Below are 25,780 nucleotides of genomic sequence, written 5' to 3' on the forward strand. Positions count from 1 at the left end.
AGTGGGGGGGGTCATTACAGTCAGGGAGGGACCAGGAATCCTGAGCCATCATTACAAAAATCCACCCTGGGGGCCAGCAAGTGACATAGTGGTCACAGGGCTGGACCCCCACATGGCCGACTGCTGTTCATGTCCCAGACTTGGTGACTTGAAAACCACACCAGGCACATGTACATGTGTGCCCAAAATCTCAGGAGGAAAATGGAGAAGGGATTACAGAGTGGCCATCCCCCTCCCAGGGGTCTGGGGTGGGGGGTGATTCTACTCTCCCTCTCACTATCTCTCTGTTTTTCTCCAGTGAGTGCACATTCCCTATGACAAAAACCTTTAAAAAGAAAGAAAGAAAGAAAGAAAGAAAGAAAGAAAGAAAGAAAGAAAGAAAGAAAGAAAGAAAGAAAGAAGGAAGGAAGGAAGGAAGGAAGGAAGGAAGGAAGGAAGGAAGGAAGGAAGGAAGGAAAGAAAGAAAGAAAGAAAGAAAGGAAGGAAAGAAGAGAAGAGAAGAGAGGAGAGGAGAGGAGAGGAGAGGAGAGGAGAGGAGAGGAGAGGAGAGGAGAGGAGAGGAGAGGAGAGGAGAAGAGAAGAGAAGAGAAGACCCCAAGGCTGGTGGGACTTCTGCCAGCCCGCTCTCCCTTTCTGAGAATGTACTTTGCTTCACTTAAGTTTCCATACTATCAGCTTATCTGTCAGGATCTGTCTTCAATTCTTTGCTGGCAATTGCAAAAACCAAGGACCATAATCAGTGGCCACCTGGTAACAGAAAAAATAAATTAAAAACATTATAAATTATAAAAAAAAATCAGTATGTTCTCAGAGTATGTTCTGTGGTTTTGTGCAATGTGCATTTGTGTGTGTGTGTGCACCAGTGTGTGTGGAGTGGGACTGGGGTATGCCCTGCATGGGTGGACTCCTTTTCATCAGTGCATAAGAGGTGGCAGAGTTCACTCCAGGAACGGTCGCCTTGGCCACGCTCGATTAAAAAGAGTACCGACCCAAAGACCTCTGCTCTAGTTTGCTTAGTACTATGGCTGTGAGAGAATTCTAATGGCTTCATTTCTGTCCTTAATTTCTCCATATGTAAACCAACCACTCAGCTCCCATTCTTGTCAGGTAGAATGGGGGAAAAAGAGGTCTCTAAAGCTCTCAGATACCCTTAAAAGATATTGTTTCTTAATCATATAGTTTCAGCATTAGATATATTTGGGGACATTAAAGAGATCACCCCTTCTCTTTCCTCCCAACTGCCCCTTCCCCACCACATAGCATTTTTTAACACACGTTTTGTGAAAAACAAACAATCCCACATCTTCTCCAAGCACTGAGACATAACATCTTTTTCAAATATACAGATGTAACATAATATTATCTGCTTTCTTATTCTTCAACACTGTTTCCTGTTTAAGATCCTTCTAAGTTTCTTTCCTAGTATTTAATTAACATCTAATATTGCTCTAAAAATAATTTAAGGCAGACACACAGATAAAAAAAAATTGAATAGAGGTGGCTAAAAAATTAATAGCTTTCCCATATGCAAGAAAATACAAAGGAAAACAGCAAGACAATAGCAAGAGCAGATACACAACGCTAGGCAAAACCTACTGAGAAGAGTGCCGGAGCCACATGGAGACTGCCAACTTCACTGCGGAGCCTAAAGGGTGTTAATGAGTACAGAGACTGGCCGTGCGGCTGTGGCAGGCACCACTGGTTACCTATTCAATATAAACTCTCTTTTCTTCCTTACTGACTAAACTTAAATTTCGTTCACATGGGAACTAAGTCCTTCCCCATGTAACTGAGGAGAAAGAGACCTCCCAATGCCAAGGTTCTATTATGACTTTCAGTGATTAATCTGGGTGTTGAGAGGTCTGGTCACCAGAGGTGTGCTAGAATGCTTCTGAGAAAGGTTCCCTCACTCTCATGGATGATCTTTTGGCCCCACCACATTGGCATGCCTGGATGTGACGGATGGAACTATAGCAGCCATCTTGTAATCAGGAGAACCAGCCTGAAGACAAAGCTGATATTCTGAGGCTGGTGGGATGAAGAGAAATGAAAAGATCTAGATGACATTACTGAGTCACTAAGTTAGCTGACCCTAAAACCTGCCCTACATCTGAACCTCCTGTTCCAGGAATGAGGCTCCTGTTAATCACAACTTTTCCTCTGTCTAAGCTTACAAGAAAAGTCTATTTCTCACCATCCTTTGCACCATTAAGACATGGTTATATGGGGACTAGCAGATGGTGTCATGGTTACATCACTGGACTCCCATGTAGTTGACCACAGTTAGAGTCATGGACCCAGTGGTTTAAAATTCACGCCAGTCGCATGTACGTACATGCCCAAAATCCCAAGAGGAGAATGTAGGAGAAGGGACTGCGGCATGGTCATCCCCCTTGGGGGTGATTTCTCACTTTCCATCTCTCTGTCTTTCTAGCAAGTGCATGCGCCCCATAGCAAAAATCTCTCTCTAAAAACAAAAACAAAACCAAAACAAAACAAACAAAAAAACCAAAACATGTATTCCTATGACTGATGGCTGACTATGGAATAATGGAGACTGGGTAAAATTCACATAAGTTAACTTCAAGTTTCATCCTGAAAAACAGCCTTTGTGATCCACCAGCTCTCTTCTCTTGCTAGGGTGACTTTAGAATCCACATATTGCAGAGAGTGTAGTGACAAGATAGGAGCACAGTGACATCCAAGTCACCAGCTCTGCCCTGGAGGGTCGCCAACCTCCAGCAAACCTTGTGGGACCAAGCATCAAGTTTTTACTGAGTCAAGGCTCTCTGAAGTCAGGGTTTGCCTACTGTAGTAGCCAATATTAATTATTAGCTAATAGAGTGAGATAATATATGTGCTTAATTTGTGTGTGTGTGTGTGTTTTTTAAGGTTTTTGCATAGGGCTTGTGCACTCACCAGAGAGAAAGAGAGATAGACAAACAGACAGATAGACAGAGGGAATACAAGAAATCACTCCCCAGGGGGAATGGCCACACCACAATCCTGTCTCCTCCATTCTCCTCTTGGAATTTTGGGCATGCACACACATGCACCTCGTATGATTTTAAAGCCACTGAGTCTGGGACTCAAGCAGTGGTCAGCCATGTGGAGTCCAGTGCCTTAACCACCACACCTCCTACTGGCCCCTGTGCTTAGTTTTTAAGCCAATTCAAGTTAGGGTTGTATAACCTGTAGCCAAAGCCTTCCTCTCTGTGACACTTGACATTCTGTTGAACCATTAATCTCAATGACATACTGGATTGTTCCCGATGCCTGACGTGAAGCTCACTGATGAGAGCAGCCAGGACGCCCCAGGTTGCCAGTTTGGTGCAGGGCCATGAAAATGTTAAGTGCAGAACCAGGGGGAAATGTGGCATGATTTTATACAAATAAAACTAAGGCATCCAACAAAAATGAGTGCCTAAAATGGAGGAGGGTTGGGCGTAGGGGGCACTGTACCCAGAGAGTCAGTCCTCGGAGGGAGAGATGCCAGTCATCTCTGGGAAAGATTCGCATTTACCAGGACATGATTCACAAGAAAGTGGGAGCTTGCCATTTTAGTAAAGTCTGTGACTAGACAGATACAGACTCTGAACAGTAGGACTGGAGTTTTAATTTTCTTCACTGATAAATAAAGCACTAGAGTGCTATAGTGTTGAATACAGAAAAGTACCTTACAGCAAATTCTAATTTCCCAAATAAATAGAGCATTTATAAGAATAACAATTTGAAAAAAAAAAAGTTTCACAGTTAGGAGCAGCAGACTAGAGGTGCACACAGCAATATAAATAGATCTTAAAAACATGGTATAACATGGAAAAATAGACTCCATAATGCCATTTATGTATACTGAAAATATACACATAAAGTACTAATATTTCACAAGGGCACATGCAAATAAAATAAGGTTCTCCAGGGGACAGCAGGTGGCACAGTGGTTAAGGCACTTTACTCCCACATGGCCAAGTGTGGTTTAAGTCCAGGATCCAGCAGCTCAAAAATCATGCTCGCATGCACTGATGCCCAAAATCCCAAGAGAAGAATGGAGAAGGGACTGAGGCATGCCCACCTTCTCTGGGAGGTCATTTCTCACTTTCTCTCTCTTTGTCTCTCCAGTGAGCATGTGTACTCTATAGCAAAATCCAAAAACAAACAAGCAAAAAAAAAAAAAAACAAAGTATTTCATACATGTTAAAATAGAAGCTTGAGGATAAGGATAATAGAAAATAAGTAGAACAGCAGAGGAAACTTGCATAGGATGATGTCGACAGTGGGAAGTATAATGACCTCTAGTTCTATACTTGAAATCAAAGAGAAAGAAAAAAGTTCTCTGGTTCTCGTTGAATTTGTGACAAGTGAATAAAAGAGAAATAGGAAGAAAACCCTCTAAGAGTATAGAAGACTGTCAGAAAATATTTTAAAAGGTAAAAATCTTCCAAATTGTATAGAATTCTTCCTAGAGGGGTCAGCAGGCGGCATAGTGGTTAAGTACTGGACTCCCACATGGCCCACCAGAATTCAAGTCCCAGACTCAGCGACTTGAAGCTCATGCCAGGCGTGTGCATGTGTGCCCAAAGTCCTGAGAAGAGATTGGAGGAGAAGGCATTGTGGTGTGGTCACTCCCCCCTTGGAGGGGGGGGGCTGTGATTTCTCACTTTCTATGTTTCTCCACAAATGCATGTACCCTATAGCAAAACCTCTGGGAGGGGGGAGAAAAGGGGGGGAAGTCTCCATAGAGCAATAAGTAGATTCTTTGTAGCTTCAGAAAAAGGTTATTTTACGTAGTTAGCATGACCAACCTTTATCTTGGCCAAAAGTAAAGATACAGGTGGATCTTTAAGGAAACTACTTAATTCAGAAATCTGTTTTGTCTCTCTCTGTCTCTCTCTCTCTTACTCATTCAGACACACACACACACACACACACATGCACACACACTTAAGCACACAAAAGCTGGGGCTGTTTACTGAGTGCGACATTCACAGCAGGGTTTATTTAAATAAAGATATGTTTACAGATTATTGCCTCCTTAATTGGGAGAAGAGTATTAGAAAAGCCAAGTGAATAAACAAACAGAAACCAATGATGCAGTATTTATAATGGACACACTTTATAGAAGATAGAAAAAAGTAAAATGATGAGAATAAACAGGCAAGTAAAAAAGCACATGAGGGAACCAGCAGTTAGCGTAATGGCTATGTCGCTGGACTCCCACGTAGTCGACTGCGGTTCGCGCCCCAGACCCAGTGGCTTAGAACTCATGCCGGGCGCATGTGCGTGCGTGCCCAAGATCCCGAGAGGAGAATGGAGGAGAAGGGACTGCGGCGTGACCATCCCCCCCGAGGGGTGATTTCTCACTTTCTGTCTCTCTGTCTCGCTCTGTCTGGCGAGCGCACGCACCCTATAGCAAAAACCTCTCCAAAAAAAAAATATATATATAGAAATTCAAAACATACTTTGAATTATGTAGTAAAATTATAGAAAAGGAGATGATAAATAAATAAGTGGAAATTAGAAAATATTTGGAAATGAATGATATGAAAATACAGCATCAAAATGTGCAGAGTGAGGGTCAGCAGGTGGTGTGGAGGCTAAGGTGACTGGGTCCCACATGGTGACTGAACTGTTTAAGTTCTAGATCCAACAGCTTGAAAATTCTGCTGGGCGTGTGAGTGTGTATGTGTATTGTGTGTGTGTGTGTGTGTGTGTGTGTGCCCAAAATCCCGAGAGGAAAATGGAGAAGGAACTGCAGTGTGGCATTCCCTCTGTGTTGGGATTTCTCTCTCTCTGATGAACACACGTGCCCCAGAGCAAACACTAAACAAACAAACAAACAAAATGTGCGGAGTGCAGCTGAAACAGTACTTTCAGTGAAATGTAGTTTTTAACATCTGCTGGAAAAGAAGAAAAGTTAAAAAGAATAATGGTCTAAGCTTTCATCTCAAATAACTAAAAATGAGAAGCAAATTAAATGAAAAAATAGAAAAAGGAATAAAAGAAGAAAAAGAAAGAAGAATCAATGAACAAGCAACAGACAGTAGAGAAAAAGTGAAAGGTTGAATCTACGACTCTGACCTAATATTCAAACCTAATGTTCCAACCTCACCTTCACCACTATTTAGCCATATAGTGTCAAGTAAATTAGCAAGGCTCCCTTATTGCTGTTCCCACATACATAAGTAGGTGCAATGACATCAGTGCAACATCTCAAGGCGTTGTTGTGAACATTACATGCGGTAGACATGCAAAGCACTTCTGGTTCTGGGGCATAAATAAGTGCCATCCGAGTGTCTGCTGCTGTCATTGCCACTGGCATTTCCATAACCATCACACGTTCTCAGGGGCAGAGTCTCCTACCTTGGTTTAGACGTTGGGACCTGTCACCAGGGAACCAGTGGAACCTCTTTTCTTAGATGTACAAGAAACATCCCATCTTCTCGGAAAGGAAACTGCACTAAGTAAATTCTACAGAATGGAACTATGAATAAGGGGTGCCTTTCCCACTGTTTCAGAGTTTAAAGGTTTATTCTTGATGCATGTTTGGATCAGCCCTGGAGGCGACCATAAACAAGAATCAGGCACTTAAACCCACTCTTAAAAACACCTCACCAGGGAGCAGCAGATGTCGTAATGGTTACGTCACTGGACTCCGACATGGCTGACCGTGGTTAGAGTTCCAGACCCAGTGGCTTCAAACTCACGTTGGGCACATTTGTGTGCATGCTCAAAATCCCAAGAGGAGAATGGAGGAGAAGAAATTGCAGCTGGAGGATGATTTCTTGCTGTCTCTCCAGCAAGCAGACTTCCCCCTATAGCAAAAATCTCTCTCTCTCTCTCTCAAAAAAAACCCAAAAAGCAAAAAACAAAAAACTAACCAGACACTATACTCCAGTATAGAACACAATTCAGAAAACCTTGAATTATTTGAATGTGTCCTTATAAAATGTATAATGCTTTGTATACAGTAATTTAAATGTACATAATGTAGGGTAGATTCTTTTCCATTTTTCTAAGCTGTATTCCATATTTTAAAAATTTGTTTGAGGATGCCCATGCTTGCTGGAGACAGACAGTGAGAGAGAGAGAGGGAAATGGAGAAAGCATCCCCCGAGGGATAGTCACACTGTACTCCCTTCTCCATTTCTTCTTTCAGGATTCTGAGCACACATTCCTAGTGAGTTCTTCAAGCCAGAGTCTGGGACTCAAACTGTGCAGTCAAATATGTGGAATTCAGCTGCCTTAACCACCATGCCACCAGCTGGCCCACTATACGGTATTTTAAAGGTCTGTTTATGTTGCTATATGTACCTACAGTTTCTCTCAGCTTTTTTTGTTTTAGTTTTCTTAGTATATGTGGCCAAGAGCAAAACCTACTTTACTAAAATCTAACAGTGGGGCCAACAGGTGGCAAACTGGCTAAGGTACTGGACTCCCACATGGCTGACCATGGTTTGAATCTGGGCTCTGGCAGCTTGAAACTCAGTTGGGGGACCAGCAGTTAGTGTAATGGCTATGTCGCTGAACTCCCATGTAGTCGACTGCGGTTCGAGTCCCAGACCCAGTGGCTTAAACTCATGCCAGGTGCGTGTGCGTGCGTGCCCAAGATCCCAAGAAGAACAGAGGAGAAGGGACTGTGCAGCGTGGCCATCCCCCCCTGGGGGGTGATTTCTTGCTTTCTGTCTCTCTGTCTGTCTGGTGAGCACACTCGCCCTGTAGCAAAAACCTCTCAAAAAAAAAAAAAAAAAGAAAAAAAAAGAATCTCAGCTGGGTGCAAATGCGTGCATGCTCAAGAATCTCCAGGAGAATGGAGGAGGAGGGACTGTGGTGTGGCTATCCCCCACTAAGAGTGATTTCTCACTTTCTCTCTGTCTCTCCAGTGAACGCATGCACGTACCCTATGACAAAAATCTCTCTCAAAACAAACAAACAAAACAACCTAACAGGTAGCATTAAAAAAAATCAATAAATAAAATACTTAGGAATGAACTTAATCTAGGAGGCAAAAACTTATACACTCAAAACTACAAATCATTCCTGAAAGAAATGAATGATGACATAAACACATGGAAGAAAGTCCCATGCTCATGGATCAAAGACTTAAGGGTTTAATACTACCCAAAGCAATCTATGGATTTAATGTGGTCCTTACCATAATTTCAACATTTTAATAATGAAAACATTTTAACATTTATATGGCACCTCAAGGCATCCTGTATAGTCAATATAATTTTGGAAAAGAACACAGCTGGATGGCTCACACTTTCTGATTTCAAAATTTACTATATTAATCAAAGTGGCATAGTACTGGCATAAAGAAAGACATATAACCAATGGAGTAGAATAGAGAGCCCATAAATAAACCCTTAACATAAAATGTTCGATAAGGATACTAAGATCAATCAATGGGGAAAGAACAGGTTTTTGACAAATGCTGCTGGGAAAAAAATCTAAATACCTACATGTGAAAGACTGAAGTTGAATCCTTATCTAACACCATGTACAAAAGAACTAAAACTCTATGTCTATTAACAGAAAACATGGAGAAGGGGAGGGTTAGCAGGCGGCATGGTGGTTAAGGTACTGGACTCCCACATAGCTGTTTTCAGTTCAAGTCCTGGACCCAGTGGTTTGAAAATCAGGCCTGGCATATGTGTATGCATGCCCCAAATCCCAAGACGGGAATGGAGGAGGAGAGATTACAGCATGACCATTACCCCAGGAGTGATTTCTCACTTTCCTTCTCTCTGTCTCTCTCCTCTCTGGTGAGCCCATATGCCCTATGGCAGAAACCTAAAATCTGTAAAAAAAAAAAAAAAAGTAATAATAAATTATATTAAAAAAAAAAAGAGAGAGAACAAAGAGGAACTTCCTGACATTCGATTTGCCACAACTTCTTGGGTATGACACCTAAAGCTCAAAAGAAAAGCTAAATTAAACTTTATCAAAATTTAAAACTTTTGTTCAAAGAACACTATCAACAAAATAAAAAGGCAACCCTCAAGTGGGAGAAATATTAGCAAGTTACATATCTGACACAGGAATAATATCCCGAAGATGTAAAGGACTCCTGAAACTCAACAACAAAAAACCTATTTCAAAAATGGGCAAAATGACTTGAACAGACATTTCTCCATGAAAGATACACAAATGAAAGAAGCACATGAAAACATGCTCAGTATCACTAACCATTAGGGGAATGGGAATCAAACCACAATATTGCTTCACACCTTTCACAATGAGATTTCACTTTACAGTTTGGATGACTATTACATTAAAAAAAAAGCAAACAAATGAACAAAACCCACAAAATAACTAGGTTATGGAGAAACCGTTACCCTTGTGCTCCACTAATGGGAATGTGAAAGGGTAGCTTCTGTGGAAAACATACTACAAAATGATCTAGTAATTCCATTTCTGTACATATACACCCAAAAGAATTGAAAGCAGTAACTCAAATAGATCTCTGTACACCAATATTCATACCAGCATTATTTATAATACTTAAAATGTAAAAGCAAATCCAATGTCTATCTAAGGATAAACAGATGGGCAAATGTGGTATACACACACAATGAAATTTTAATCAGTCTCAAAAAGGAGTAAAATTCTGATATATGCTACAATGTAGATGCACTTTTTTTTAGAGGTTTTTTTTTTTTTTTTTTTTTTTTTTTTGCTATAGGGTTCATGCACTCGCCAGACAGACAGAGAGAGACATAGAGACAGAAAGCGAGAAATCACCCCCCAGGGGGGATGGCCCCACCGCAATCCCTTCTCCTCCATTCTTTTCTCGGGATCTTGGGCACGCACGCACACGCGCCTGGCGTGAGTTTTAAGCCACCAGGTCTGGGACGTGAACCGCAGTTGACTACGTGGGAGTCCAGCGACATAGCCATTACACTAACTGCTGGTCCCTGTAGATGCACTTTGAAGATAAAATGTTGATGAAACAAGTCAGATACAAAAAGGATAAATATTGTATGTTCCACTTACATGAGGTACCTAGAATTGTCTAATTCTCAGAAATAGAAGTAGATTAGAGGTTTTCAGATTAAATATGTAAATGATAAATGTACATTCTACCACATTAGATGAGATCAGGACAAGCACATATATTTTTATCATGATAATACAAAAAATAAATGGAATACTCCATTTTTGTTTCTCTCCTCTGCCCTTCAAGTTTAGGGAGAAGAGACGTAAAAACAGAATAGTCATATACTTTCCAATGTTATGAGATTTACAAGAATCAATCAAATGAACACTTATATTTTATTTTTTACTTATTTGCTTTTTAAGTTTTGCCAGCAGGCACATACATTCACTGGTGAGAGATGGAGGAGAGGGGAGAGAGAGAGCATCTCCCATTGGCCATGGTCACACTGCAATCCCTTCTCCTCTATGTCTCCTTCCTGTTGGGATTTTGGGCACCCATGTACATGTGCCCTGCACACTTTTCAAACTGCTGGTTCCAGAACGCGAATGTGGGGTTGCCATGTGGAATCCAGCTGTCTTAACCACCACACCACAGTTGGCCTTCTATATTTTAATACATGGGACAAATGATTTTCCAGAGGAAAACCTTGGGTTTCTGTAAAACCCCAAAGCACTGTCCACAGAAACTACAAACATAGCCCAACCTCTTAACTTTTTGGTTAAAATAAAGGGAAAAAGCAAGACAGAAAAGGTAAAAACCAAAAGACCTGTCCTATCATAATGTACAATAGGAAGCAAAGGTATAGTTAATATATTAATAAGAAAATTAAAAGAAATCTCTATGAAAGGAAAATGAAAACATGATCAGCAGTCGGTGCTAGCCCCAGCTGAGCTCTGACCGCTGTCACGCAGCCACCGCAAAGGTAGGCAGGCAGCAGCTCCCGAAGGAAATGACTTCCCAGGGAAGTCTCTGTCTCTAGGCCTCTCATCCTGTGAAGAGATACAGCTAAGGAACTTTTCGAAGCTACAAAAATATACCCAGACTGTCATCTGACCTTTAGAAATGATACTGGCATTTTCATCGTTCAATGCCAAGTTTATTTAGACCATAAACAACACATCCACATACGGACAATGCTTAAATTCTCGTTCCCATCAGCCGGCAAAGCAGCACCTCTGCCGCCAAGACTGTCGGGATTGGTGCAGCTATGGACGCCAGGTGGCTTTGTGACATCCTGCCTTCTGGAGCCTCTTCACAGCTCCTGTGACCACTGACTTCTGAGAGACATGGCCACATAAATAGGAAGTTACCCGGATGTGCTTATCTAATAAGCATCGACTTATTAATTCTCACAGCAACCACAGACATCTGTATCAAGCCCTGTGTAAAAGCTAAATGTTAGGATTTTTCTCATGTGTAAGACAGAGTCATGGTTTTTGCCTTAGAGACACCATGAAAATTAAACAGAAATGCACACATCTAAATGTGATGGGGAGACTAGTACACCGCATAAAAAACAAACATACAAAAAATAAAAAATAAAAACACAAACCCCCTCCCAAAAAACAAAAACAAAACAAAACACTAATCAGTTCACCTGATGTTGCTTTAGCCAGGTCTAGAGGTCGTATCACTGGGTGAGCTTTCTATCAAACTTCAGTTTTCAGACTAGGCGTGTACGCGGTCCCAGCATACCGCCAAGACTCTCCATGGAATATGTAGACACAGTTTTAAGGGGATGAATTCTCAGGCCTTCAGCATTCCTTGGCAGCTTTCCTAAAACCGACCTGCTGGATAAAGGCAGGTCCTACCCTTCCCTGGCCCTCTCCAGTGTCACTTCTCCCCCTTCACAAAGGGTCTGACTGCCCATCTTAAATTGTATTAAATCACTGTCCCACTGTGACTGAACCTCCAGGACACCAAACAAAGGTAATCAGAAATACTGCTGTCTTTATTAATAAAGTCAATTGTCTCTAATGAAGCCTTTGAGGAGACCAGAGGTTTCTAATTATTTGCATTTGACAAAACTGAAGGGGACCTAATGTCATCAATAGATCATTAAAATTGTTCTTGCTGAGAGATCATTATATGCTTTTGGGCATAAAGCTTGAGAATTCAAAAAACTGAGGAACACTGCTATAAGAAAATGCTTTCCATCTTATTTGTTGCTTTATGTAAATAAGGTGCCTTCATAGGGATATAATTTATACCAAATCCTATCTCTTTCTAGCAATCTGTAATGTTCACCAACGAATACAGAGTATATAGTCAACAGCAAAAAAGCTCCATCCATGTAACTAAGAAATAGATTTCTAATAAATATAGTCTTTATGCTTAACAATCACCCAAATATGTATCGCTTATATTATTTTGAGTAATTATTCACCACTTCTAATTGTAATGCTAAGTTCATCCTAGATTTTTTAAGACAGAGAGGTTGAGAGTGAGAACTGTTTTTGTTTGTTTGTTTGTTTATTTTTCTGCTATTGGGCACTTGTGCTTGCCAGAGACAGAGACATATAGAAAGATCACCCCCTGTGGGGTAGGCCAAACCAAATCCCTTCTAGTCCCTTCTCCTCTTGGGATTTTGGGAAAGCAACCTGGTGTGATTTTCAAGCTGCCGGTTTTGGGACTTGAACCACTCATCTGGCTGTGTAGGATCCAGCTGCCTTAACCTCCATACCATCTGATGGCCTCGAAAATTTTTAAAAATTAATTAATTAAAATTTTGCCAATGGTTGGGGCCAGCAGGTGGCATGGTGGTTAAGGTACTAGACTCCCACGTGGTTTAAGTTCTGGACCTGGTGGCTTGCTTTCTCATGTTCCTGCTCTCTTTTTCTCTCTCTTGGTCAAGTTAAAATAAATAAATAAAGTTAAATTTAAAAACTGTTGCCTAATGGCATGTACTCTTGTGGGGGAGAGGAAGTACCTCCTCTCTCCACGGGGAGTGGTTGAAATCCCTTCTCCTCCATCTCTGCCTCCTTTGGGATTTCGGACTTGCACCCACATGCACCAGTGTGTTTTTCATGGCACCAGCTCCAGGATTTGAATTGTGAGGTCAGTCATGTGGGATCCAGCTGCCTTAACCACCACTCTTATTTATTATGTTTATTTAATTGCCAGAGAGTACATGTGCTTGCCAGAGAGAGAAAGAGAGACGACGCCCTCTAGTGGGGCGTGGTCAATCCTTTTTCCTTTGCTCCACATACACTGCTACTGACAGGGCTGAATTTCAAACCCCAGTCAGCTACGTGGGATGTGGCTTTCTACACACAGCCCTTAGTTTAGGTGCTGTGCTGCCAGGTCAGCCTTAAAAAGTATTTAAACGCTAACTATATTCATGCTTTTTCTGTGGTCAGCCCTTAAAAAGTATTTAAACACTAACTATATTCATGCTTTCTCTGTGGTAGGAGGATCAACAAATGACCTCAAACCTTGAATTCTGAGGAAGGGAGGGGGACAGTCAGGTGGTGTGGTGGTAAATGAGGCTGTATCCCACATAGCCACTGACTGCAGTTGAACGATTGCAGTGTGACCATTCTCCCTGGGGGGGGGGAGGTGATTTCTCACTTTTATGTCTGTCTCTCCAGGGAGCACACATGACTTATAGCAAAAAAACAAAAACAAAACAACAAACAAACAAACAAACAAAAGCTCTCTAAATAACATTCTGAGGAGAAATAGAAACAGAAAAGGAACGATATACAATTTCTAAACATTATCTAAAAATATGTCTAGTAAATGGTGACGGGTATCAGATTGTTACAGTACTTACAGGTCCTACTGGCTATATTTAAATTTCATTACAAATATCAATGGTTATAATACACTAGAAATCACTTGCTTTACAACTGCTTAAAATCATTTAAAAACTTGAGATGTCTTAGGGTTAGGGTTTGGTTAGGGTTAGGGTTTGGTTACGGTTAGGGTTTAGGGGTTAGGGTTAGGGGAAAAAAACAACTTTAGATGTCAACCTGAAAACATCCCAGTATGTGTATTTGTTTAAAGAATTATCTTATTTAACTTTATTAATTTATTTTAATTTGATCAGAGACGAACAGAGGGAGAGAGAGAAAGAGAGGGAAAGTGAAAGAGCAAGCCGCCGGGTCCCTGACTTGAACCACGGTTGGCCATGTGGGAGTCCAGCGCCCTTAACCACCACACCACTTGCCAGCCCCCCCAGTATGTCTAATTTTACAAGGCATTTGCAAGCAGAGAGGCAACAGGAGACCCTGTGGGCAAACACACACACACACACACGACAGACGACACGCATGACATGCACACCACAATCAACACACACAACATGCACATTTTCCTCATTCTGCAGAAAATAAGCTTTAGAATACTTCTACTTCACTACTTAGCTTAAGTGATGTTTGAAAAAAGACAAGTGAGCTTTCTGGGGCCTCCCAGAGAGTGCCAGTCAGCTAGGGCCAGTGAGCAGCTCGTCCCCAGGTCCCCAGGTAGGGCTGGGAGTGGTGTGGCACTTTTCCCCTTCTCCAGGGAGCAGTACTCCTAACCTTCTGGCCCCAGGAAATGCTCACCAGTGGCGCAGCAGTGGTGCAACCTCCCACCATGCTGGAAGCCATGAGGGAGATTAGGATGCAGCTCCAGGGTCAGACTATGTGGGGCACAACTGGGTGGCAGGGAAGGGCTGGGAGGAGGACTGCAGTGTGAGACCCTCTCAAGGGCACTTTCCCGTCTCTCTGTCAGTGTCTGTATCTGTCTCATCAGACAAATTACTGCTTCTAACCATGTGTGTTGGCTATTTCTTTCTTCTCCACTAAGCTGCCCTCCCTTTGGTAACATACTATCTTTTTAATTTATTAATTCTTGCCAGAAATAACCAATTTGTCATGTTGTAAGTATGCAGCCCTAGGTCCATGGTAGGCACTGGGACTACACAATAATTAAAAACCACACCAGGAGTACCGGTATAATGGTTACGTCACTGGACTCCCCACAGTAGGAGTAGACCACAGTTCAAGTCCCAGGCCTGGCAGCTTAAAATGCACACTGGTCGCCTGTGTGTGCATGTCCAAAACCTGAGAAGAGAATAGAGAAGAAAGGACTATGGTGTGGCCACCCCCCTGGAGGAGGGAATGATTTCTCACTTTCTGTCTCAAAACCAAACCAAACCAAACCAAAACAAAACAAAACAAAACACTCCAAGAGAGGCTGGTAGGTGGTGTAGAGTTTAAGGCACTTAATCCCACATGGCCAACTGTATGGTTTAAGTCCTGGACCCAGCAGCTTGAAAATCACTCCAGGTGCATGTGTGTGCATGCCCAAAATGCTGAGAATGGAGGAGAATGGATTGTTGTATGGCCATACCCACTGGGGAATGATTTCTCATTTCCTCTCTTGCTCTCTTACTGTCTCTCTTGGTTGAGTGCATGCACCCTATAGGAAAACTAAAAACAGAAACAAAAACAAAATAGCCAGGACCCACAGGAAGGTTAGTGTCCTGCGCTGAACTATAAGTAAGCCAACTGCCTAGCATTCACACAATTATTAATCACCCTCAGCCCTCCAAACCTTCAGGAGAACACCGTTCATCTTCTCTCAAGATGAAATGTCCTTCAGATGCGTTTTTACTCTCTCACATCTCACTTCCTCCCAAGACTCTTTGCAGACAAGCCCTATTTAACCCCGTCCCTCTGATCACCCTAGTAGCACCCAATGGCGTAAGATACCCAGTTTATGCAGTTTCACTCGGGTACAGACTAATCTGGGAAAGTCAAATACTTCTACATCCTCCTCCTCTCTCTGAGGCATCTGGAAACATAATCCCGATCTCAGGACAGAATATTTAGAGGCATCTAAACAATTGAGGTGGTGTAGCTATCTGGTCTACTCCTCAACTGGGGCAGTCACCCACATGAAAAAAAAAAACAAGGAGAAAGTAACTAATATTTATAACACCTATACTTCAATACTTACAGCAAATGCATGAATAGGCAGACTTGCTAAAATTATGCAACCACTAAGTGGTGAAGCTAAATTCGAACAAGGGAGATTATTTCCAACCTCCAACCAGAGCGCCCCACTAGCCTCCAGCCTTTCCCCAGAGTAGAGAGGCCCAATACTTGCTTGGCTCACAACTACCTTGACACACCTCCCACCACTTGTGGCTTTAGACAAGATTGCCTTGCTGCACACCACGGGCCTTCTCTCTCTCTGTCTCTCTCTCTCTGTAACTCTCCCCATTAGCATGAAAATCCTTAGAGTCAGAGGAGGGGCCACATCATCTTTAAGTTACAGCTTAAGGGGTTCTTGTTAGAGGTAGGTGCACTTGCCAGCGAGAGGTACAGACAGAGAATGAGGGAGAGGAGAAAGCACTCCCCATGGAGAATGACCACACTACAATCCCTTTTCCTCCATTTCTCCCTCCTTTTGCGATTCTGAGTGCACACACACCTGTGCTCAGTAAGACCTTCAAACTGCTGGATCTGACTTGAATGCACAGTCGGCCATGTGGGATCCAGCTGCCTTAACCACCAAGCCACGGAGCCAATCTCATATATTATATTATATTATTTAACGTGATGTTGGTGCTATAATGAACCTAGAAAAGTCTACACTACCACTTCCTTGGTGTAGTCAGAGGTACATATTCTTATCTGTAATGTTCCTATTAATTTACTACCCACTTTATCCAAGGTCTGTTGAAAAAGTTAAAAATCAAAAATTTGCCTAATGAGTATTAGAAAAATCATATGCAAAAAAGAGAGAAAGAAATAAAGGAAGAAAGAGAGAGAAGAGGAGGAGGAGGAGAGAGAGAGAGAGAGAGAGAGGGAGGGAGAGAAAAGAAAGAAAGAGAGAAAGAGAGAAAGAGAGAAAGAGAGAAAGAAAGAAAGAAAGAAAGAAAGAAAGAAAGAAAGAAGAAAGCATACTCCTAAAATTGCTGTGTATACATCCAATTTCCCAGATTTATCTAGGGACAGTCAAGAAAACTTCAATGAGCATGACTTAAATTCCACTCCTATATATAAAGAAATGGAAGACTTTTTTCTTTATAGGACAGGTTTGAGATAGATGTTAAAACTTCCCACAACGATAGGGCCAGCAGGCCGCATGTTGGTTAAGGAGCTGGATCCCACAGGGCGTATTCTGCAGTTCGTGTTCTGGAGCCTGCAGCTGGAAATACATGCTGAGCATGTGCGCAAGGAAGATGGAGGAGAAAGGACTGCGGCATGGCCATCCCTCCGGGTGTGATTTTTTTTTTTTTTACTTTACTTCTCTCTCTGTCTCTCTCATATCTCTAGAGCAAGCACACATGCCCTAAGGCAGAAAGAAAGAAAGAAAGAAAGAAAGAAAGAAAGAAAGAAAGAAGAAAGCATACTCCTAAAATTGCTGTGTATACATCCAATTTCCCAGATTTATCTAGGGACAGTCAAGAAAACTTCAATGAGCATGACTTAAATTCCACTCCTATATATAAAGAAATGGAAGACTTTTTTCTTTATAGGACAGGTTTGAGATAGATGTTAAAACTTCCCACAACGATAGGGCCAGCAGGCCGCATGTTGGTTAAGGAGCTGGATCCCACAGGGCGTATTCTGCAGTTCGTGTTCTGGAGCCTGCAGCTGGAAATACATGCTGAGCATGTGCGCAAGGAAGATGGAGGAGAAAGGACTGCGGCATGGCCATCCCTCCGGGTGTGATTTTTTTTTTTTTTACTTTACTTCTCTCTCTGTCTCTCTCATATCTCTAGAGCAAGCACACATGCCCTAAGGCAAAAATCTAAAAATAAAAACAAAACAAAACAAAACCTTCCCCCAAGGTTAAAAACCACACTCTGAAATGCGGGAGATGGAAAAGCGGCCGCCTCCTTGCCCACCTCATCCTCTCTTCATCTGGCCTTCCGCCAACATCTTGCCGGTCTCTGAAAGTCCAGGCATCCTGTTTCAGATGCACGCATGTGGCTCCCTCTCCTGGGGAAGCTCCTTCCTTCCTGCCCTGCTGCCCACTAGACCTCATCACCCGTTACTTCTAGCTCGGATGTCACTGCCTCTATGACTCCTCCACTCACCCACTCCAGTTTGATACTCCCTGCCACTGCATTTCCCCAGCACAGCTGGTCATAGTACGCATGTTCAGTGTGGACACTCAAGTAGTGAGGGCAGGGTGCTTCTGTTCACAGCTGTGAGACCCTGTGCCTTCACTAAATACCGTGCCCAGCACGTAGAAGGTGCTCAGGTCTTATGTGTTATGCAGTAGAGAAGATACACAGATTCATTATATTTAAATATCTTCTCAGTGTGATAAAGCCAGGTGGAAGGTAGGTAGACTCTTGCAGAACGACCCTCTCTCCATGCTTACACACAATTCTTAGATAACTGACATCTTAGTGAGTGGAGGATGGTTAGCATTGCCACACTCAGTTTTCACTAAAGAGATGAAAGTACAATTATACATATAATTCAGTTTACAATATTTGCAATTCATGTTGGAGGAACAGTATTAGATTTGGTATGCAACATACATACTGCTTAAAGTTCTCTTTCCACTGATGTAAGAGAGCATGGCAGTGTGGTCACCAGCAGCTGGCATTAGCAGCACACTGGCATGGGGAATGACAGTTCCTGCAAGCACATCTTTGTGCTCCCAGGAGGAGTGGCTTCAACCTCTAGGGAGGGAATGGCCAGCAGGTGTCTGTTGTCCACAGTAGCTTCAGTTCAAATCAGCTCAGGACCCCAGAGTCTCCTTTCTGTTTCTACAGTAAACCACTGAGCCCACCTGAAACAGTTCAACATTTCCCCATTTACATTGTACCCTGAAAATCACTCTTCCATTTAGTTCCATCTGCCCTGACAGGACACATGCCCCGAGTTGCTGATGCCTACATATCAACTGAGGAGAAGTTCATTTCAACGTCTTACCTTCTTTCAGAAATTGATTCTTATTTTTTTCACAAGAACACATCATTTAAAAAGTATGTGCAGTTACAGTTTATATACTAACTTAGCAGTTTTCCTCTGACTTGAAAAAAGCAATCTAAATATTAAATGGTATAGAAGATGAGTAAAGGAGACAAAATTTTCATAAGACCAAATGATATCAGGGGAAAAGATAGGAGTAGGATTGGAGAAATGTTTGCCAAAGGATACAAGATTTCAGTTAGATAGGAAGAGTAAATCTATTCTACAACATAGTGATTATAGTTAATAATAATGTACTGTATACTTGAAAACTGCTGAGAGTAGATTTTAAATGTCCTCACCACAGGTGGAAAACTTAAGAATGTGAGCTAATGGATATAACTTGCTTCATATAGTCATTCTACAATCTATACATACTTTAAAAGATCATATTGTACACAATAAATATTCATTTTTAATTTGTCAATTAAAATTAACAATAAAAAATAACAAAAAAGAAAAAGGTCAAAAGATAAAATTAAAAGTCAATATATGCTGGGGCCAGCAGGTGGCATGATTGCTAAGGCACTGGACTCCCACATGGCCAACCACAGTTCAAGTCCCAGACCAGGCGGCTTGCTTTCTCTGTCTCTCTCTGATGAGTGCACATGCCCTACAGCCAATTTTAAAATAGTAACATATAAAAGTAAATAAATAAATCTTCTTAAAAAGTCAGTATATGCTAGAAGACCTGAGCTCAAATATGGCACAAGACAGCAAGAGTATCAGAAAAGCCCCACTAACCAAATGCTTTATGTATTAAAATGGCATATTTCCATCTGATTGCACATGTCAGCGATGAGCAAAGTGCAGGCTCCAGGATCAAGGCGATGGGGAGCCAAATACTGTCCTGCCACAAAACGGCTACCTGACTCTCTAAAGCCACTTCCTTGCGCTTCTGTTAAAAATGGACATACTGATTATATTAGAGGTAAACAATGAGAGTACAGTCAAGTTACAGTTGTTTAAATCTCCTGTACTCACCAAAGGACTGCGTTTATATCTAAGTATCAGCACTAGTATAAAATACACACACTCAAAACCAAAACAAAAATGTAGGACAGGCTAGAACCTATCTCAGAGACTGCTATGAAGATTAAATGAGTTAATACACGTAAAACCCTAAAGGAGGTTCCTGACCCATAGTAAGTGCTCAGATAACATCAATTATTTCATATTTTGCTTCTATCCATGGTAAAGTCTATTTTTATCATTTATTTTAAATTATATATAAAAATAACCAGGGATAAACAGCAAATTATCTTAGTTTTATTTTTGTGAATTGGAATCTATTTTAAACCTAGCTGACCTATCTGTGCACTAGTATAACAATCTGTATATTGGGGGAAAATGTGAGAATCACGTAAACTTATATTTCATGCTTCAACCGCATCACAAATCAAGTGTACGATACATGTGTTATTTTAATTTAGACAGACTGGGCAAATATTCCATGAGCGCCTAAAAGATTGGAATGGACATACCTGAACATGACTGAATTCTGTGAACACACACACACACAACTTGATTATCACCTGGGAGAGCTAATAAATAAGACTGTTGACTTTGGTCAGTCTATTCTGCTCTTGCAGCTTGTCTTAAAAGCAATTACTATTCCATTGCTGTTCACACAAGAGAAAATTTACCAGTTTGTAATTTAGAGGCAAGTGGAGTATAGAAGAAAATGGAGTCACTCATTATAGTCCCCAAGCAGCAGCAGACAACAGCCCAAACGTTTAAAAGACTCACATTCAGTGCACCAATGGGTCCGACGTGTCTATTAGGAGAGAGAATAAACAGCAAAAAGTAGGTTGCGGGGCAAAGAGTGACAGAAAAGATAATAGGAAGACGCAGAAGGAAGAATATATTTTAAACACGAATTGTTATTTCTGGCCCATTAAAATATCAAAATTGAAATGAAAACTGGTCTCCAAACAAAACTGCCTAAAATGACCCATAATTCAAGTACTGTGTACCCTGGAAGGATAAAGAAATTTAGAGATTTAACATTTTTAGTCCATGAAAATTGGCTGTAGTTTTATATTCTCATTTTACAAAATTCTCACATTTTTTCAGGTCCATGGCATGACCATTAATATGCTTTCAGACAAGGAGAAATAAAAGATAAGGGGCATATTTCAGGTAAAATAGTCTTTTTTATGTTACACCTAAGAGAACGTTCTAGGTTTCTTTACTTGCACGCAAAGTAATTGCATCAAGATGAAAAAGGGAAGTGTCAAGAATCTTTCCAAGAAAGAGACTGAGTTACAACTATTTGGAGGAAAGTGTCAAACATTGTAAACACTTAGATCCTCAGATGACGGCTCAAAGAAGCAGAAAAAGTTTTGGGAAACCATAGAAACACGTCGAAAAAGAAGCAAGACAGAATTAAGCCTCAACTCCTTCACTAGCCTAGCACACAAATATAAGAACTTAACGGTACCCAACAAAAAAATTCAAACTAGGGGCCTCTTTAGTTCATTACATTCCAGAAACACCTTCAAGACAATCTCATTAAGTGATTCTTTTCATGAGTCCCTTAATTGTTCAAGCTGGTCTATCTTCCAGTCTTACCTCAGTAAGTGTAAAAGTAAATTTTTCAGTTTTCATTTCTTGCCTGGAAAGTGCTATATTTTTTAACCTTTCAATTCCATTGATTTCCAAAGGTGAAACAAATTTCACCCGAAAAGCACTGGCTTTAAATTTAGGAAAGCTTTGAAGGTTTTCTAGTGAAGAATAGAAGTCTGTTCAATAATGTTATTGAAAATATGACTAGATAGAGTCACATTTATCTGGAGTTGTGGCTTTTTTTGAAAGCAGCTTAAATCCTTTGCAAATAAGCTTTTCCACAGAGCTAGATCGATAGGATGTGCAGGCAGGCAGGATTTCCTGTGATCCTGGGTGCAACACCCCGTCAGTGAGACAGGAAGATCAGGAGTAGTTGTTGAGATACCTGAAGCCAGAAAAATCCCCACCACCTTTGTCCCCAGTGGACAGCCAGGTTTCTGCAGCTAGACTCACACTAAGCCTCATTTGCAAATGGATTTGGCTGTTAACACAGGAACGTTCAATGCAAATACTCCTTTCCTGGTGGCATAGCTCAGTTGCAAAGAGAGACTGAAAATTAGTTAGCTGTATGGGAGGGAAAAAAGGCATCATTCCAGTTGCGAGGGAGGAATAATTAAACACAGATTGCCTGTTGTGTCTTTAATTTAATTTGAGACCTTTCATCCCTTACTTTCCTTCATTTGCTGCCAATACTTAGTGGGCTCATTTGTACCTGGTTCGTTTTCCTCTTTTTATCTTATCTACCTTAATATCAACCATGGAAATTAGAAGCACTATGAATAAAAGATGAAGCCTGACTCAGGACATTCTTTAAGGTGGATTACTTAAAATCTAATCTGTGTGCACGCACAATATAAAGGGCTGATATATATGCCCCAGCCCTACAGCATCCTGCAACAGATCTTTCCCTTTCCCCCAAGGAGCTACACTTTTTAAATGTTTTGTCTGGTTCTACTTTTTCTCTAAAAGAACAATGTCTAGACTGTAATCCACATGGAATCATTAATCCAAGAACGAGTGTATTGAAGACCAACCCATTAATAAACTAAAGGTTTAAAGAAAAATAAACGTCAAATTCTGGAAGATGCACGTGACTCAGGATGCATAAATTCTACTAATCTAATGAGTTCAATGGTGCTTGCCATATAGGAAATAAGCAAATTGTAACAAGGCAAGCAAGGTATCAATATACCTATATGGTAAATAGAGGCCTAACCTGTCCCAAAACAATGCAGCTGAAAGGGTGGTGGATGAGAAATAGTAATAAAAACCCTGAAAGGAACATCCAGGGGCTATGGAGTTTAAGTGTGTCAAGCATACGATGCTTTTAAAACTGTCTTGGCTTGTGTATACATCGCACCTCTCCATTAAAAAACTGCTGCACATCCTCTTACTTGAAGACAAATTTATTTTGATTATTCATTACTTCCAATTACATAAAATTTCAGGGCCCTAAAAGTTCTGCATTCCCCTCCCCCCCTTTATCCTTTCCTCTTTGCCAATACTATTTTTCTCCCTACCTTCTCTTCTTCGTTTTATCATCCCCCTTTCGTGGACCAATAAAAAACCTACTTGATTTTTCTCCCACTGCTTAATATCCCCCACCAACAAACCCCCCTTTCAGCTTCCATCAAAGGAAGACTGTTCATGCCTGTACGTGCCAGCTCTTCCACTCACCAACACCTCGCGCCAGCATTTGAAAAGCTGAGAGTAAACTAAATCACCCCCTTCGTGATCTAGCCCCCTAAAAGGTTAACAGTGATGTACATTATTCTGCTTAAACAATATCTTACATTTTCACATTTCCAAGTTGTAATAGAAGGAGGGGGTTTAAAATGGTGAATTGAAATTCAAAAGATATTTGCTTCAGAATACAAGCCATTTCTTTGGAGAAAAGAGTACCCAAACAGGATCAAAATAAAAGCCCAACTTTAAAAACTGGATGTATCTCTAATCTTGGTTTACCATGAAGGCCATCCTACAAGGCCAAGCTTGCTTTATTTCTCTGAAGAAACATGGAAAGAAAGATACAGGGCAGGATGAATAAAAGATGGCAAGCAGGTACTGCTCCTTTTATTCACAGCGAAGAGGATGAACAGAAATGAAGGCAGCAATTATCTTTGAGAAATGGAGTTTTTAAAAAAAAATCACACAAAAAATAAACTGGAAAGGTCTAGAGTAACTCTATCTTGAGGTTAAGAAATCGAAATGGAGACAGTCGGATGAAAATGTGGAGGGTACTTGAATTGGGGGGGAGTATCTAGTATTAGATTATGAAACAGATTATCCTAGGAGTGCACAGTGTCCAGCTCATACATGTTGCTGAGTAAACGCCCAGTGCACTTGAGGGAGAGGGAGTTGGGTGCGGTTCTTCCAGGGACATGTCAAGGAACTTCAAGAGGGAAGCACTAGGGACCAGCAGTTAGCGTAATGGCTATGTCGCTGGACTCCCAGGTAGTTGAACGCAGTTGGAGTCCCGGACCCGGTGGCTTAAACGCACTCCAGGCACGTGTGACTGCGTGCCCAAGATCCCGAGAGGACAAGGGAGGAGAAGGGATTGATGTGAAGCCATCCTTCCTGGGGGGATGATTTCTCGATTTCTCGCTTTCTATCTCTCTGTCTTTCTGGCAAGCGCACGTGCCCTACAGAAAAAAAACTCTCCAAAAAAAAAAAAAAAAAAAAAAAAACCAAGAAGAAAGCACTAGTCCCACAGGACATCACAGAACGTTTCTTTAACTCTAATCCTTATGGTAGAAACGAAATTGACAGAGCCATGCAACTGTCTCACCCGCAGACAACACACGCAAACCCACCGAAAGAAACACCTGTTGTCACCCAGGACCAGCTGGGTGTGGGTGTGGCCCTCCAAAGGAGCGCGTGTGCCATCTCAGCAGCAGAGACTACTCACAGAGAGCACCAGGACTCAATGGCCCTGACCAAGCGAGGCCTGGCTAACTCCCTAGGAAGAGGCCTTAGAGGAGGGTCAGGAAAAGGGACCAGCCAGGCAGCCCAGAAGATCCTCTGGGGTACAGCCAGCCACAAGGCAGAACAAGGACAACTCAGTTTTCAGACAGGGTTTACTTGCAAAAAGGAGAATCTCCAGGGTAGAAAAGACTTCTGTGGGGTGCGCTGAAGAGATGGAGGAAGGATACCCAGAGAAGGTGATGCTTTCATCAACCCTGTCTGTGCCAGGGGCTGACTTTATGAAAGAAAAGTTGACTGCAGGCTGACTTCCAGTCACCATCTCCACCTTCCGCCCTATCAGGTTCTAGACTCAGAATCACATCTGTGTGGCTAAAAGTCCTGGGAGCGTAGCCAACAAGCCTAGCCGCCTCCTGTGCGGCATCCCTCCCCGATCTCTCCAGCCTGGTCTCCATCCTCCCGCCCACCAGAGCGGTCTCCGGAAAGCATGCCCGCGCCACATCCCTGAGCTATTATACTTGGCCCAATCTCGAGACAGCAAAGCCCCGGAGCAGACTCCCTCCTCTTGAGCTACAGCGGTCCCCTCCGTCGCCCGCCCACCCCCGCACCCGCCACCAGGGCCAGCGGAGGCCGCTCCGCACTGCCGGCGAGGAGAGACTCCACGCGGAGTCCTGAAAGCGCTCACGGAGAACTGAGAACTCGAAAGCGCAGAAGTCCCAGGAGCAGTGCGGGGGCGGCCCGGCGGGCCCCAAGGCGCCCTCCCGCCCTTGCCGCCCATGGGACAGGGCCGGCCGCTACCTCCTGGAAGAGCTCCAGACTGTAGGTGTTGTCGTCGTCCGCGAAAAAGAGCACGCCCGGCTGTGCGCGCTGGTGCTGGTGCCTCTGGCTGAGCCAGGCGAGGCCGGCGTTGCGCTGCTCGGTGGCCCGCGGTAGCCCGGGCCGCTTGTAGCGCCGCGGCGTGGGCACATGCAGGTGCGTGCTGGGCAGCCCGGCCCGCGCCAGGAAGCGGCTCACCAGCTCGCTGCGCGCCGCCGCGTCCTCCACCAGGATCCAGTGCAGCTGCGCCACCTGGCGGAACGTGTTGGCCAGGCGGGTCAGCTCCGCTTTCTGCACAGGGCGGCTGTAGGTGGGCGTGATGGCATAGATCGTGGGCAGCGGCGGCTCGGGCTGCGGCTGTGGCCGGCCCACTGCGTAGGGAGAGAAGTAGGGGCGCGGGGTGAGCGGGGGCGCCGGCCTGCGCGTGTCCACGTCGAGCATGATAATGACGATTAGGATCCAGGGCAGGAGAATGAAGAAGCGACTGAACAGCACGGACTTCATGGTGCGCGCTTCCCCGGCTTCTCGGACGCCCCTGAGCGGGGCGAGCCTGGGAACCCCAGTGCGCTGCTTGGACGGCGGCGGCGGCGGTGCTCAGGGAGCCTCG

General features: G+C 42.7%; 1 protein-coding gene across 1 annotated transcript in view; it reads right to left on the bottom strand.

The window, feature by feature from the left end:
* The window catches only part of B3GAT2 (beta-1,3-glucuronyltransferase 2), an 81,314-nt gene extending 55,557 nt beyond the window's left edge, over positions 1-25,757 (bottom strand). The window contains exon 1 of the mRNA XM_006168295.3: positions 25,156-25,757. Coding sequence (XP_006168357.1) covers positions 25,156-25,677 — 522 coding nt within the window. The 5' untranslated portion in view covers positions 25,678-25,757. The remainder of the gene's footprint in view (positions 1-25,155) is intronic.
* Positions 25,758-25,780: the final 23 nt, after the last annotated feature.

The sequence above is a fragment of the Tupaia chinensis genome, unplaced genomic scaffold, assembly GCF_000334495.1.
Source record: "Tupaia chinensis unplaced genomic scaffold, TupChi_1.0 Scaffold145685_1, whole genome shotgun sequence".
NCBI classification, from domain to species: Eukaryota; Metazoa; Chordata; class Mammalia; order Scandentia; family Tupaiidae; genus Tupaia; species Tupaia belangeri.